The sequence below is a fragment of the Hydractinia symbiolongicarpus genome, chromosome 6 (assembly GCF_029227915.1).
Source record: "Hydractinia symbiolongicarpus strain clone_291-10 chromosome 6, HSymV2.1, whole genome shotgun sequence".
Lineage (NCBI taxonomy): Eukaryota > Metazoa > Cnidaria > Hydrozoa > Anthoathecata > Hydractiniidae > Hydractinia > Hydractinia symbiolongicarpus.
The window spans coordinates 23,634,820-23,647,671 of NC_079880.1; the positions used below are offsets into that span (position 1 = coordinate 23,634,820).

The 12,852-nt window shown below is 33.7% G+C and overlaps 2 protein-coding genes across 2 annotated transcripts; both read left to right on the top strand.

Moving 5' to 3' along the window:
• Window positions 1–364: 364 nt before the first annotated feature.
• On the top strand, window positions 365–2,845 carry LOC130647802 (migration and invasion enhancer 1-like). Its single transcript, XM_057453783.1, has 4 exons — window positions 365–594; window positions 1,547–1,644; window positions 2,087–2,163; window positions 2,301–2,845. Exons 2-4 carry the CDS (start codon window positions 1,575–1,577, stop codon window positions 2,388–2,390), a joined length of 237 nt encoding a protein of 78 aa, XP_057309766.1. The 5' UTR covers window positions 365–594; window positions 1,547–1,574; the 3' UTR covers window positions 2,391–2,845.
• Window positions 2,846–5,770: 2,925 nt separating this feature from the next.
• Window positions 5,771–10,560, top strand: LOC130647695 (E3 ubiquitin-protein ligase RBBP6-like). The gene is made up of 2 exons (XM_057453641.1): window positions 5,771–6,701; window positions 7,987–10,560. Exons 1-2 carry the CDS (start codon window positions 6,470–6,472, stop codon window positions 10,422–10,424), a joined length of 2,670 nt encoding a protein of 889 aa, XP_057309624.1. The 5' UTR covers window positions 5,771–6,469; the 3' UTR covers window positions 10,425–10,560.
• The last annotated feature ends 2,292 nt before the right edge of the window (window positions 10,561–12,852 follow it).

The following is a 12,852-nucleotide window of genomic DNA, read 5'->3' on the forward strand; positions in this document are numbered from 1 at the left end:
ATTCAGCCAATGAAATTATCCGTACAATGATAAAGCAAATTCTATGTAAAGTTATTCAGCAATTGAATAATACGGGGGCTTGACATACAATATTATGCAAAAAATATTCAAGAAAGGTTACAAATAAAAAATTCATATAACTGCAGTTGAAAAATTGATAATTGATTTTTGTGATAATTTATTTATGGAAAAGTGTTAGTTCTATTTTATCATGCTTGCATGCATGCGAAAATATTTTTTTATTTTTTTTAATTATTTTACCCCCGTCTTATAAAATCTTAATCATCGACGCTATAATTTAGTTGACAGCAACAACAATTATTAATAGCCGCCCTCCATCGCAGTGTAGCTTAAATAAATAAATACTCAGGAGCATTTAAAAGCTGAATATGATATTAACATCCAACGCAAGCTCACTACATCAAAGAGTTGAGTAGAACTTTACTGTGTCTCTTCTTCTTCTAAACACATGGATAAAAACTTTGAAGAGGAGACTATTTGTTACTACAATCCAAAGACAGTGAAAAAGTTCCAACAAAGTGAAGAAAAAGAGAAAAAACGTAAAAAGATAGTCAAAGTTTTTATAGAATATGGGTGAGTGATATAAACTTTGTTATTTATAAGCTTTTGTTACTAAGCACGAAGTATTTATGCTGAATGTTGAATGTTGAATAACTGGAAATCGTTTTCAATACCGAAAAAAACGCGCAAAATTTATGTGAAAAAAGTGATATATTTTTGTAAAAAAATGATTTTCATCTGTAAAAAAGTTTATGTTCTTCTAAAATTTTAGCGTGAAGTTTTTCAGGCTTTCAGTAAATGCGATAGAACCTTTCCTTTGCAAGAGCATTATGATGACAGTACCATTAGGAACTAAAAAAGCCTATCGAATGTAGAATGATCGTAATAGATAGAATAAAATTATTTTGTTATTTCAGGGGAAATTAACGGAACAAGGCATATATAAAATATGCTTAATTGTATATATTAAAACCTAAAATTTCTCTATATTTTATATCGTACGCGGAAATTCTAATTGACTTTGTGATTGTTTAATTTTTCCCTGATGACGAAGGGTGATTATCTAATACATTCAATACCTCGCCGTTACCATAAACATGGTTAGTCAGCATATTTTAAATGGCTGAGTTTAATGAGATCAAATTATCTTTTTACAATCACAACATGGCAAAATGGAAACATCGTTTTTCTTTTGATTAGAAGTAATGCTTCCTATATATATATATATATATATTGAAAACGTGCTTCGTTTCCATAAAGGGGTTAAAAAGGAAATCTTATAGAAAGAACAGGACAAGGTTTTTTATTAAGAAAGGACTCGCATCAACAAGGAAAGAAAAGGCAGTTTTTTTTTGCTCAGTCAACGTTAAAAATCAATATTCCATCTCCCTTTTAACTTTTCCGAAATTACAGGAGCGATAGGTGATGGGTCGGTTTAAAAAGTCGCATGGAAAAGTTTTTGCATTTGTAGTAATGGTTGATTATAACAGACTTATTTTATTGTTCAATTTTATATTTCTTGTAGATCTTCTTGAGGCTACTTTGGCCGTTACATGGAATATGCAACCTATATCAGGAAGACAGTTCCATCGGCCGAAGTTACCGGAAAGAAAGGACGTAGAAGTAAGTTACCGTTTTTTCGTCATCTACATTTTTGCGTAAAGAGAGCTTAAAAATACTCGTAATTTTGAAAATTTTGATTTTTTGCATTTTAATGGACAGAAAGTCTCTTTTGTAAGAATTATTTGGAAACGATAACTAAAATTGCTGCGATCAATGCATTTTGCTGAATTTCCCTCTGTTCGCATCTGTACAGATTCAGCACAAGATTCTGGATTTTAAAGAATATTAGCTTTAATTTTAGCTTTCCCTTTATCTGAAAATTAAAAAAGTGTTTGTTTGAATTAAAATTTAAACCCTTTAAAGAATTTCCTGTAGTTTAGGCATTTAAAAGACACGAAAATTGTACAGTTGAACAACACCATAAAAGTTGTAATTTGCAGAACACAAAATAAGCAAAGTTGGGATGATCTCTCCTCTTATTCGTTATTGTTTATATCTTTAGATTGTTTTGAAATCAAAGTTAATAATGAAGAAATTTTTTCAAAGTTAAAACAAGAAGGATTTCCGAAAGCAAGACAGGTATGTATTTTAAGGAACAGATATTCGTCTTGTGCAATAATGCAGACTTGCGTTATCACCGCTGTTTTGTTTCTCAGTGTAGCTATGCTATCAAACAATTATGCAATCAATTAAGCGACAATCAATTTTTCTTTTAGCTAATCAAAGAGATAAAGAATGCTAGAGAAGGACAACAACCAAAACAAATTGAAAAGAAAGATTATAATTCCGCTTGTACTATACTATAAATAAAAAGTATTTATAAGTTGGAATATAAACTACAGGGGGAGCATAGAATAGAAGAACAATAGTATCTGGGGGTCTATGGTCTAACTGATGTCAAATTTATTCGATAAAAAAGCGCTGGTCGCACTTGCAAACTTTCATGTTGCTGAGTCCACTGAATTCTATTTTCTTGTCTTGGTTATATAGTAAGTGATTAGTGTTATTAGCTAGGGATGTACATTACTGTAAAAAATATGCAAAATGAAAACGAAAAGATATTTATTATAAAAAATATATTTGTAAATATTTAGATATTTTTTATTATTTTATACAATACTTGTTATTTTTCTTTGTTATATTTTATCATTTTTAAGAGCGATGTTTGTGATGAGCTGCGACTTAATCATATTTTGATGTTGCAGCTTTGATGATGATTTTACATCTTCTGAAATGATAATAAAAAGAAAAGCAAACAAGATTTCTGTTGTTTTTTGCTCGGTGAGATGCAACCTCATACTTCTTCTCTTTATCTTTCAATATGAAAAAAATCAGTCAAGATTTTTGGAACTGAAGCAAAAAAATTTGGTACGCGAACCTCATGTCTTAAAAATTCAAATGTCTTGCTATATTTACTAAAGGAAAGAAGAATTTGTGAGACATGTTAGAGCAGATGCAACAACCTCGTTCCCAGACCATTTTGCCTTGATGATGAAGTTGCCACTCTGTAACGGCTCAGGGGCCACAAAACCCTGGGAAGGAGGTTGCAGATGCCACGCACATTCCAAATTTTTCTACAGAATTTGATTGGCTATTAGATGGCCACTTTGACTCTCGGAAACAAGCATGGAATTAATCTTTATACACGCCTTAAAAAAATATCACTTTTGCGAAAACCATCAAATTCCGGCGAATAAGATTTGTTAGCAGCATATGTATTTGTTTTCATCTACTTCTTTTAAGCTTTCATTAAAAAAAAATAAGTTTTATACTATTTCTGCCCAATATGCAAAAAAAAGCTTTTAGGCAACGAATAAATTGAGAAAATATCAAGTAACACACAAACAAGTAAAATCACCCGACACCCTTGTGATAGAGTGTTCGCTTTCAATGCGGGAGGTCTTTGATTAAAACCCCGTTCGAGTGGTGCCAGAGACGATAAAAGTGTGAATCAAGCCTTTCAACTTAGTGTTCAGCATGAGAATGAGATTGGTATCTAAGGCGGTTATTTGGTTAAACGAATACAGGGACATTCGTATTTAAAATGGGAGCGTTAAATGCACTAGAACTCCTTTCTCAGGACCATCATTCATTGATAGTAGTATTAATAAGAACTGTGATCAAAATTGCCGAAAGTTTAAGTATTAGTTTTTCTACCCAAGACTTACTGATTTGTTGAAAGGTTTTGTTGTGATGGTGATCTTTTGTGACGCTGTTGCTTTCATAATCGTTCCTATTGGTCTATAAAATGATAAAAAAGCATTTTAATTGGTCCATTATACTTCCATGTAAGTAAGGAGGGTGCGAGGAATTTCAGTTAAAGTTATTTTAAACTTCCACGACTTATAATTCACACAAACAAACAAGTTAGAATGAGATTAAAATCCGATTCTCCAAATCATTAGGTTAAAATGTGCAACGCCCACGTGATCCCATTCAGTTAATCACGGGGATTTGTAAAGGGTACAAGAGACCTTCTGCCCCTTCGTCACATGGAAAACATACTAAATGGAAATAACGACAGTGTAAATGTAGCCAAAGAAAACCGAAAATTTATTTTTTTAAAAATTCTGACCTCGCTGAAGAAAAACAAAGCGGCTAGAAAACTGTTGCTACGTCGCCCGTCAAAGTAGTCGTTGCCAACGAAATGTAAAAAGTTGTTTCTTTTTTTTATGGCAACTTTGTGGAAATATTGGCAGAAGTTAGACGACACATATCACAAGATTAGAAAGTCGAGAGCAAGAAGTCCCACTCGACTAGTCTGTAGTTTTTTGCGCTTAGAAGCTAACTGCGATTCTTGTCCTGGTAAAAAGTTAGAAAATGTTAATAATGGGACTTGTGTAAAAGATGCGTTTTTACCCAATACTGAAGGTAAAATCTTAAAATTATTCTCAAGGCTCTTTGAAAATTTAAGTGCCTGATTTGATCTCCAATAACCAATTGATAACTCGGGTTCCCAGATAAATGGTTCGCACGAAAAAAATTATTGACCTTACGATTTGATATACGGAGGCTATCTATTTGTAGCCATAGCAGAAACATAAGACGAAGCCAAGATACTATAAACAAAGTATAGTGAATACTCTACAGATAGGACGGAATATTCCCTATTCATCATTACAGTTTCGAACCAACATCTCCATTAATAAAAATCAAAACAAAAACCGTGGTGATAAATTAGTCGTAGTGACGATACAATGTTTAATTCCCTCACCATGGCAACTTAACATGAAGTAATTATTATACTTTCTTATTGTCACTTTGGTTTTCGTGCTTTCGCTAAACTTCTCGCTAAATTTCTCTCTAAAGAACCAACTTCTACTAACTTATTGCTTGCTGAATTTCTACTAAGAACAAATTCATGTATTCTTAATCAGTTAAGGTTAAACAAAATCGCCAATGGAAATCAAAATTTAGCCTTATTCACATTTTGGTATTCAATTTACCTTTTAGAAAACGTTGTGTCTTGAAAATTATTTCTCTGTTTCTGTTTTACACCATATCTTTTTCATTACTCAGTTCAGGCCGCCTTTACTTGAATTATTGTTTGTTTATTAAAATTGATTCCTTTGAATTTTTATTTTTTTAAAACCAAATTTTAGCTAAATTTTAAAATACAATGATATTTTCAAGGCTAGTTTTTTAGAAGAATAAAATAAATATGATACATATATAAATATCCACTCGCCGTCGGCATCATGGTTCGTATCATGTTAAAACACTTTAAAAGATCATCTCACAGCAGGGGTTCAGCCTAACTAGAAATTTCTTCATAATTTAATAAATTTTTTACAATAAATCTATAACGGGTGGACGAGAATAACGGAAAGTTTAAAAATATCCCGCTGTTATGAATAGAAAGCAACTCGTGTTTCCGTGTGTGGTTGGAGCGGTGTGGTTGTTGCGTACGGTCGATTTCTTAAATATTTTTGTCATTCACATGAAAAATAAAGGATACGATGAAATAAATACATTATTTAGAAATTTTCGACACGAACTTAAAATATTAAAACTTTTTGAAAATCTTCTCCACATTTTCAAATAAATACCGGCAACATTTGTTTTTTGTTTTCAAAACTTTAATTTTTTTCACAACAAAATTTTCATCCAATATTATCTATAAATTCTTAATTTATCTCCAAACTACTTTTTACGTATTTTTTCATTAACATAATATTTTGTATATTTTACTGTTCATAAATTTTAAAAAATATCAACGATGGAGTGTAAAACGGGTGACTCTATTCTTCATGCAGTGAATGAATACGTAAGCAAGCTCTCCCATTTTGTAAATGGTTCAAACGTATAGTCGCAGAGCTGAATTTAAACATCTGATGCTGCGATTTTTACATGTTTGGAGTCCAGTTTTTTTATTTGGAAAGATAATTATTTAATGGTTACAAAATTGATCATAATAAAGTGAAAAAAGAAACGAAAGAAAAGGTTTTTGTTTGAAAAGACTTTGCAGCAAGAAGCTATTTCGTTAAATTTTTTTAAAAAAAGTTTAAATATAAAGCCTACAGTCAGAGACATTTCAAGTAAAAGAAATATGACGCAAGAGAATTGATATGTCGTCTGCAGAAGAGTTTCCACTAGATAAAATACCGCGCAACTAATCGAAGTATCGCTAAACTAATCGAAGTATCGCTAAACTAATTGAAGTATCGCTAAATTAATCGAAGTATCGCTAAATTAATCGAAGTATCGCTAAATTAATCGAAGTATCGCTAAATTAATCGAAGTATCGCTAAATTAATCGAAGTATCGCTAAATTAATCGAAGTATCGCTAAATTAATCGAAGTGTCGCTAAATTAATCGAAGTATCGCTAAATTAACTAAAAAAAAATATACAAGTAAACACTCAAAAAAACTGAGCACATCAACATGCCAGGTTCTATTTTAATCAACGACGGACGTCGTTCAGCATCACCAGATCGACGAGTGACGTTTGGTAACATTGAGAGATACGATATCATGACGTCGAATGAAATCAAGAACAACATTCAGCAAAGGGGAAGCAACAGAGATGTTATGACTGTAAATGGTAACTATCCAATGACAAGGTTGGACAATCGCATCAGAAAGGCTGTTATGCTTGGATTCGCCCATACTATAGGTCGGTACAACTTCTTACCCAGACTTCTCAGTCGAGTTGAATGAATCTAAGGAATACATAAGCTTTGGCTGTGTCAAAACGTGATTAAAAACTGAATAATTGTTTTAGGAAAAAAAAGAAATAAAAACCCACATTTGTTGTCGCCATTACCTCGTCAGAATCAACACTTCCTCTAATTTAAACACTCTGCTTTTTAACTCTCCTTTTTCTTACAGTCTCACTTATGAGATTCGGTCCCTATTATTAAGTTTAAATTATATAAATACCTGTGATAACAAAAATTGCATGATTCTAAAAATCGTAACACATACAACTACAAAAAAATAAAAATTAAAAAATTTCACTAAAAAAAACTATCCTTAGTTTTCTAGATTCTTAACTTTTTATATGGTTCCAGTATAATTCTTGAGTTTCTAGGTTTTAAATATTTTAGGGCTTAAATATTTTCTTACATATATCACAGTTCCAAAATTGCTTCACAACGCATGCGGTCACATCGTATGCGTTCACTGCTTTACAAATTATATATTTAGACGTACAGTAGTACGTGTACTGAGATGTAAATAAACTCTTCAGACGTAGGATTACACTACTCAAATGTCAGTGTATATGGCTAAAAATGCAATCTAGAGGAATAAATAAACTGTATCAAAAAAACATGCGGTCATGTTACGTGTCTATTAAGTTCAGATGCCATATATACTATTCTATCATATCACAAAACAGACAACAAGAATAGTTACAATCAGCGTGGGTTTGTGTTTATCAATAAGCTCCTTGTTATCACAAAGCGCAATTAAAACCGGTGAAACGTACAAATTATTTTCAGCCAATGTAATTGTTTAATTTTATCACGTAATGCTCTAAGCCAATCAAAAATGTAAACAAATATTTTACGCGATAACAAAAGTTTTAGGGATGTTTTAAACGAAACGCTTTTGCAAAAAATTGGAATCAGTGAACTCCCATTTTTTGTTGCAAGCAAACACAATACCCAACTTTCTAGATTAAAATAAATTTAAAAATAATGTAAAAAAATTCTTTAAGACGAAAGAAAAATTATACATGTTTCCAATTATCCGGATTCCCGCATAAGAGGGATATGTGTTAAAATAATACACTTTTATAAGAATCATAAAATTTAATTTGGTTTCATGTGTTTTTATTTTTTAACATAACATTGTTCTTATTTCTGTTCTCTATCACGTACATTTGTATAAAAAACTCAAATAATTATTGTTGCACTAAAGAAAACACTAGCGAAGTGTTTTTAATTTGGTTTTAGGTGACTCTGTAGCATATGAAGAGATCATTGACTTTTTGTTGGAGTTTGACGTCATTGTCAATCCTAAAGTTTGCAACGAGCGGCAAATAACTGCGATCGTTCAATCTTCATTCCCGAAATGCATTGTCAAATCAAGTGTTCGACATTCAGTGGTGTATTACAACCTAGAAAACCGCAGTGATGAAGTGGTGAAAGAAGAATTGGTACGTGTGACCACGGAGCCTGTAATAAACCCATACGACTCAGCCATCGCCGAAGCGCAGGCGTGGATTAAAGAAGAACCAGAAGGTTATGAATCTGACGTTTCTGATGAAGAACTAACTTTAATCGAGGAGAAAAAAGAAGAAAATAACAACACCACATCTGCTGTCGAGTCAACAGACACTTCCTCGAATCTTTCGACAAAAAACACAACCAAGTCTGATATGGGGCGTTTAAATAGTGATTCCTATAATGAAAACGGAACGCCCACAAAGAGGCGTAGTATTGAAATCGCTGTAACTGAAGGGCATTCGATTGAAAAAAGTATGCCTATCGCGAGGCGTTTTTATGACAGTGGAAATAACGACGAGATTAAACCTATGAGAGAATACATTGTTGAGAGAAGTACGCCCGTCCAGGATCAAATGATACAAAGAAGTACGCCCGTCCATGATCAAATGATACAAAGAAGTACGCCTGTCCATGATCAAATGATACAAAGAAGTACGCCTGTCCATGATCACATGGTGCAAAGAAGAACGCCCGCCCATGATCAAATGATGCAGAGGAGTACGCCCGTCCATGATCAAATATTACAAAGAAATACGCCTATTAGAGATCACATGGTTGGAAGAAATACACCAATCAAAGAACAGCACATGCAAAAACCGACCGTAATGAGAGATCATGTTCTAGACAGAAATACAATAATAACAGAAAACATATCAGGACAAAATTCATCGACAATAGAACTTTCATCTCCAGTGAGAGAGCGTGCTATCGATGTACCAGACTCTGCTGTTATCCAAAATAAAAATAAAAGAGAGATCGGAGTGAAGACGGGGGTTCACAAATCAGAAAAACAAGTTAATTTGAAAAGAACAGGTTCGTTTTCAAACGCTACTCAAAGTCACAGCGTTACCGATATGGCAAAAAAATTCGAATCGAAACCCCCTGATAGTCCATCAAAATCAAGTTTACAACGAAAACGATCATTCACTCGCTCAACTGATCGTTCTTTTGTTGGTTCAATAAGAGATCGATTCCGTGCAAGTAAATCAAAAGAAGAAAATAAAAAAGGAGGCGACGAAAAGAAAGATAAAAAAGCTAAAAAAGGGGATGATGAAAGGAAAGATACAGATTCTGTAAATCATAACGAAGATAGCAAAACGAAGATCCCGAGCACTAGTATAACTCGTAACACCACGCGAACAAGCAGTGTTCGTAAAAATCAAGGTTTAAGTGGAAGTTGCGTCGATGTAAGAAGTTCTTTTCGTAACAAAACCGAAACAGAGCGAGGTTTAACTCGAAACTCTTCAACAAGTGCTAGCGCTACTGATATTCGCAGCTCGTTTCGAAATAGTTCGACAAGGTCTTCAATCAATCGTTCGGTGCAACGTTTAAATAAAGAAGAAAACAGTGCTCCTAAAAGTCCGTACCTGCAAAGAGCTAACAATGCTCAAAAACCGTCACAAACGAATGAGCTACGTGCTTCATTGCGACGCACATCTGCCGAAAAACAAACAAACCGCTCTGAGTTAGTGACACGAGGGAGCATTAACAGAAGTTCGTATCGCGCAGCAAACTCATCTAGCTCTTCTCTCTTGCCAGGAAGCAATCGCTCATCTTTTAGAGATTCCAAAACTGGTGCTGTGAAAAGAACAAACTCGCGTAAAGGTTTATCATCCAAGGGTAGTTCTCAAACATCGAGCACCTCCAGTACCCCAAGTATCTCTCGCGAAAATTCAAAAACTAATATAAAAATACCCGAGAAGAAGCCGACAAAACCACAATCAAGTCAGGAAAAAGATTTAGTTAGAATTGCAAAAGCATTTCAAAAGGCGACGAAAGAAGTCGACACTGCAAAGGATAGAATCGAGAAATTTATGATTGGAATAGCAACTGACGATCTCGAAGAAGCACCAAACGAACGATTGAAACTCGATGATTTATACAATCACATAAGACATCGAATGATACTCGCAAAAGACTCGATATTTGAAAACCACCGATCCAACGTAACTGTAGACATGAGTCAGTATTTTGAACTCTTATTTAAAACGCTAGCATCTCATTTCGATCGAGTGGGTTGTGAAATGATCACCAACAAAACGACAAAAGAACACACGTGTTTTCTGATTCACGTCAAGCTTGTTGATTACGTCGACGACTTAGGAGATTTGACGGCGGCGAGTGTTGAAGAAGAGGACGAAAGTCCACGAGCAAGCTATGTTTGAAAATTATTTAAAATTATGTTTTAAAGTACATTAGGTAGCTTTTTTGTTTACTTGTAGATTATATCAATCCTTTTATTAAAGAAGTAATAACACACTTATAAAGCTGCCTTGGTTTTCCCGCCAATCAGCTACCAGATATTGAAAAAAGTTTTATTTGCTAAAAGATCATTCACAAGTTCAAATTGAACCCAAATTTGCATGCTTATGTGTCCTTATTCCCAACGTATTTCCTGCATTTACGTATATTTTTCTGTTATCTCTTATCTCTTTAATGATAGCCGTATTCTGTCTGTTTGTTTGTGCGTGAGAGAGTGTTACGGAAACATGAAATGCGATAAATATATGACGGATGAACCCGTGGGATTTTTCCACTAGTCTTTTTATATTATTAACACTCGTCTGTTCGTGCGTCAAAATGATACCGCAGTAGCGATCTTTGATCTTGCCGTAAAGTCGTTTAAAAGCGAGGTTTATATTTAACTAAAAGCCATAAATTTGACTACATCATGTTATATATGAACCCTCGTATGCTTTTGACCTGTTCCTTTGATGAGTACAACGTGAAGGTTCAGTTATGGTAGCATGCTTGGTTTAGCTGGCAGACAAGAGGTGGCAATCTTGAAGGCTTCTTTCGCTCTTTTTCATCTAATATTTTGATTTGGGAATAAATTTTCTGCATAAGATTAATATCCTAACACGTGTTTTAACTATAAATCTTTAACATATACTTATTTTAAGACTTTGACTACAAACATAGATATATTTAGAAAGCATCCTAACTGACTGGCCTTATTTCTATTCTTTTAAGGTTTTTCATAAATTTAGTATAGGAGCTTTTTATTCTAGCCGGGATTATTTTTACTAGACTGCAATTTGGGTTGTGGGTTGTTCCACCAAAATAATATTTCGGGGTGATTGTTTTAGATGAAAAAGGTAACGACAGACTTTTGGCTGCGCTTTGTTTAAACCGATAAAAATAACTTTCTTTGAAAGGGAAATTACGTTTGACGTATTGCTGTTAGCACTCCGCGCGTATCTGCAACATGTTTTCTTTGTACTAAGCATTAATAATTAATTTTTGAACTTTCATGGGAATTTATTCTGCAAAATAAAAAAAAAATGCTTGGGGAATGTTTTTTCCTTGAGAGACAATGCAAAAATTTCCCTTGAATTTTATTTTTTAACGACATCGAACTTTAAGCGGTCCGTTGGACTAGCAATACACCGTCTAACTGTCCTGCCAGCCAAATATGCGACACAGTCTACCTGCACCTAAACTCAACGTGACATTTAACCCTATCGGAGAGTAAAAACTTCAAGAACAAAAATCAGAAACAACATTCAACAACGTCAACATTTAAATTAGTCTCACCATCACTGGCGTTTAAAATTTCCTGCAACCGTACCCGTCGACAACAACTTCGATGCCCGGGAACGGTATCGACCTGTTGATTGAATAAAATATATATCACATTCTTCAGATTGGTTTATTTAGTTGTTTGCATTTTGTTAAAATCAATTCGGGGAAAGTTCCCACTTTAAAAAGTCCTTTGTGTGTCTTCACTCTGAAACGCAGTTCTTTACGGAACTTCACATTGAATTTCAAAATAACTGTGGTTAACTTAAAGATAATAAAAAACAGGCGATATCAGAATTAACACAACGAGGTATTCTCCATCAGTGTTTTTTTTCACTTGCGAGGGTGGAGAGCAGGCTGCAAGGAAATGTACTTGAGAGAATGCACTGACCAAACAGTTTGCTGTTAAGATACAGTTCTGTTTGGGATTCGACTACTTCTTATTCAAAAATCTTCTCTATATTTAACTAGAAAACTTTTAACAAAACATCTAAAAACTTTATTTTCGTAACCCTTTTTTTCTTCTTTTAGTATATTCATCACAAAATCATCAATTTATCTCACTACATCCAAATAGCACAGTATAAGATTTTCCATGACGATGTTTTTCTCTTTGATAAGTTCCTTCAGTAGCATATCTCAATGAAGTATATATATGAGCAGCTTTCTTGGGAATTTAAACCTCTTGCATAGCAGCTATTCTCGTTTTTTTTATTCTATAAAATCGACGTTGCAGAAATAGCTACCCACAACTGTATACGTCTAGGAAAGCGACTGAAGATCTTTAGGACTAACGTCTCTGTAGTAGCCGTCGTGCTAACCGTGCACAAATTTTTAAGCTAAAAAATAACAAACGCAGTATATTCTTATCGACTTTGCTGGGATGTGCGAAATTCAGTGGATTTTCTACGGGCTAACGACCAGTCTTATATATTCACTAACGCATGAAAACATTTGTTCGCGTGGTTGAGCGTGTCTATATTGTGAGATCGCAGTTCAAAGAAATACGTTTTAATAAGTTTATTATCTTTATTCTCCATAATAGAGAAGGCTAAAGAAACAAGTAGTCGA

Bases quoted from the DNA above. Each gene is read 5' to 3' on its own strand.
- LOC130647802 (XM_057453783.1), top strand. From the start codon at position 1,575: ATGGAATATGCAACCTATATCAGGAAGACAGTTCCATCGGCCGAAGTT. The intron at 1,645-2,086 runs GTAAGTTACCGT...TTATATCTTTAG, and splicing joins CGGAAAGAAAGGACGTAGAA to ATTGTTTTGAAATCAAAGTT. The intron at 2,164-2,300 runs GTATGTATTTTA...TTTTTCTTTTAG, and splicing joins GATTTCCGAAAGCAAGACAG to CTAATCAAAGAGATAAAGAA.
- LOC130647695 (XM_057453641.1), top strand. From the start codon at position 6,470: ATGCCAGGTTCTATTTTAATCAACGACGGACGTCGTTCAGCATCACCA. The intron at 6,702-7,986 runs GTCGGTACAACT...ATTTGGTTTTAG, and splicing joins TGGATTCGCCCATACTATAG to GTGACTCTGTAGCATATGAA.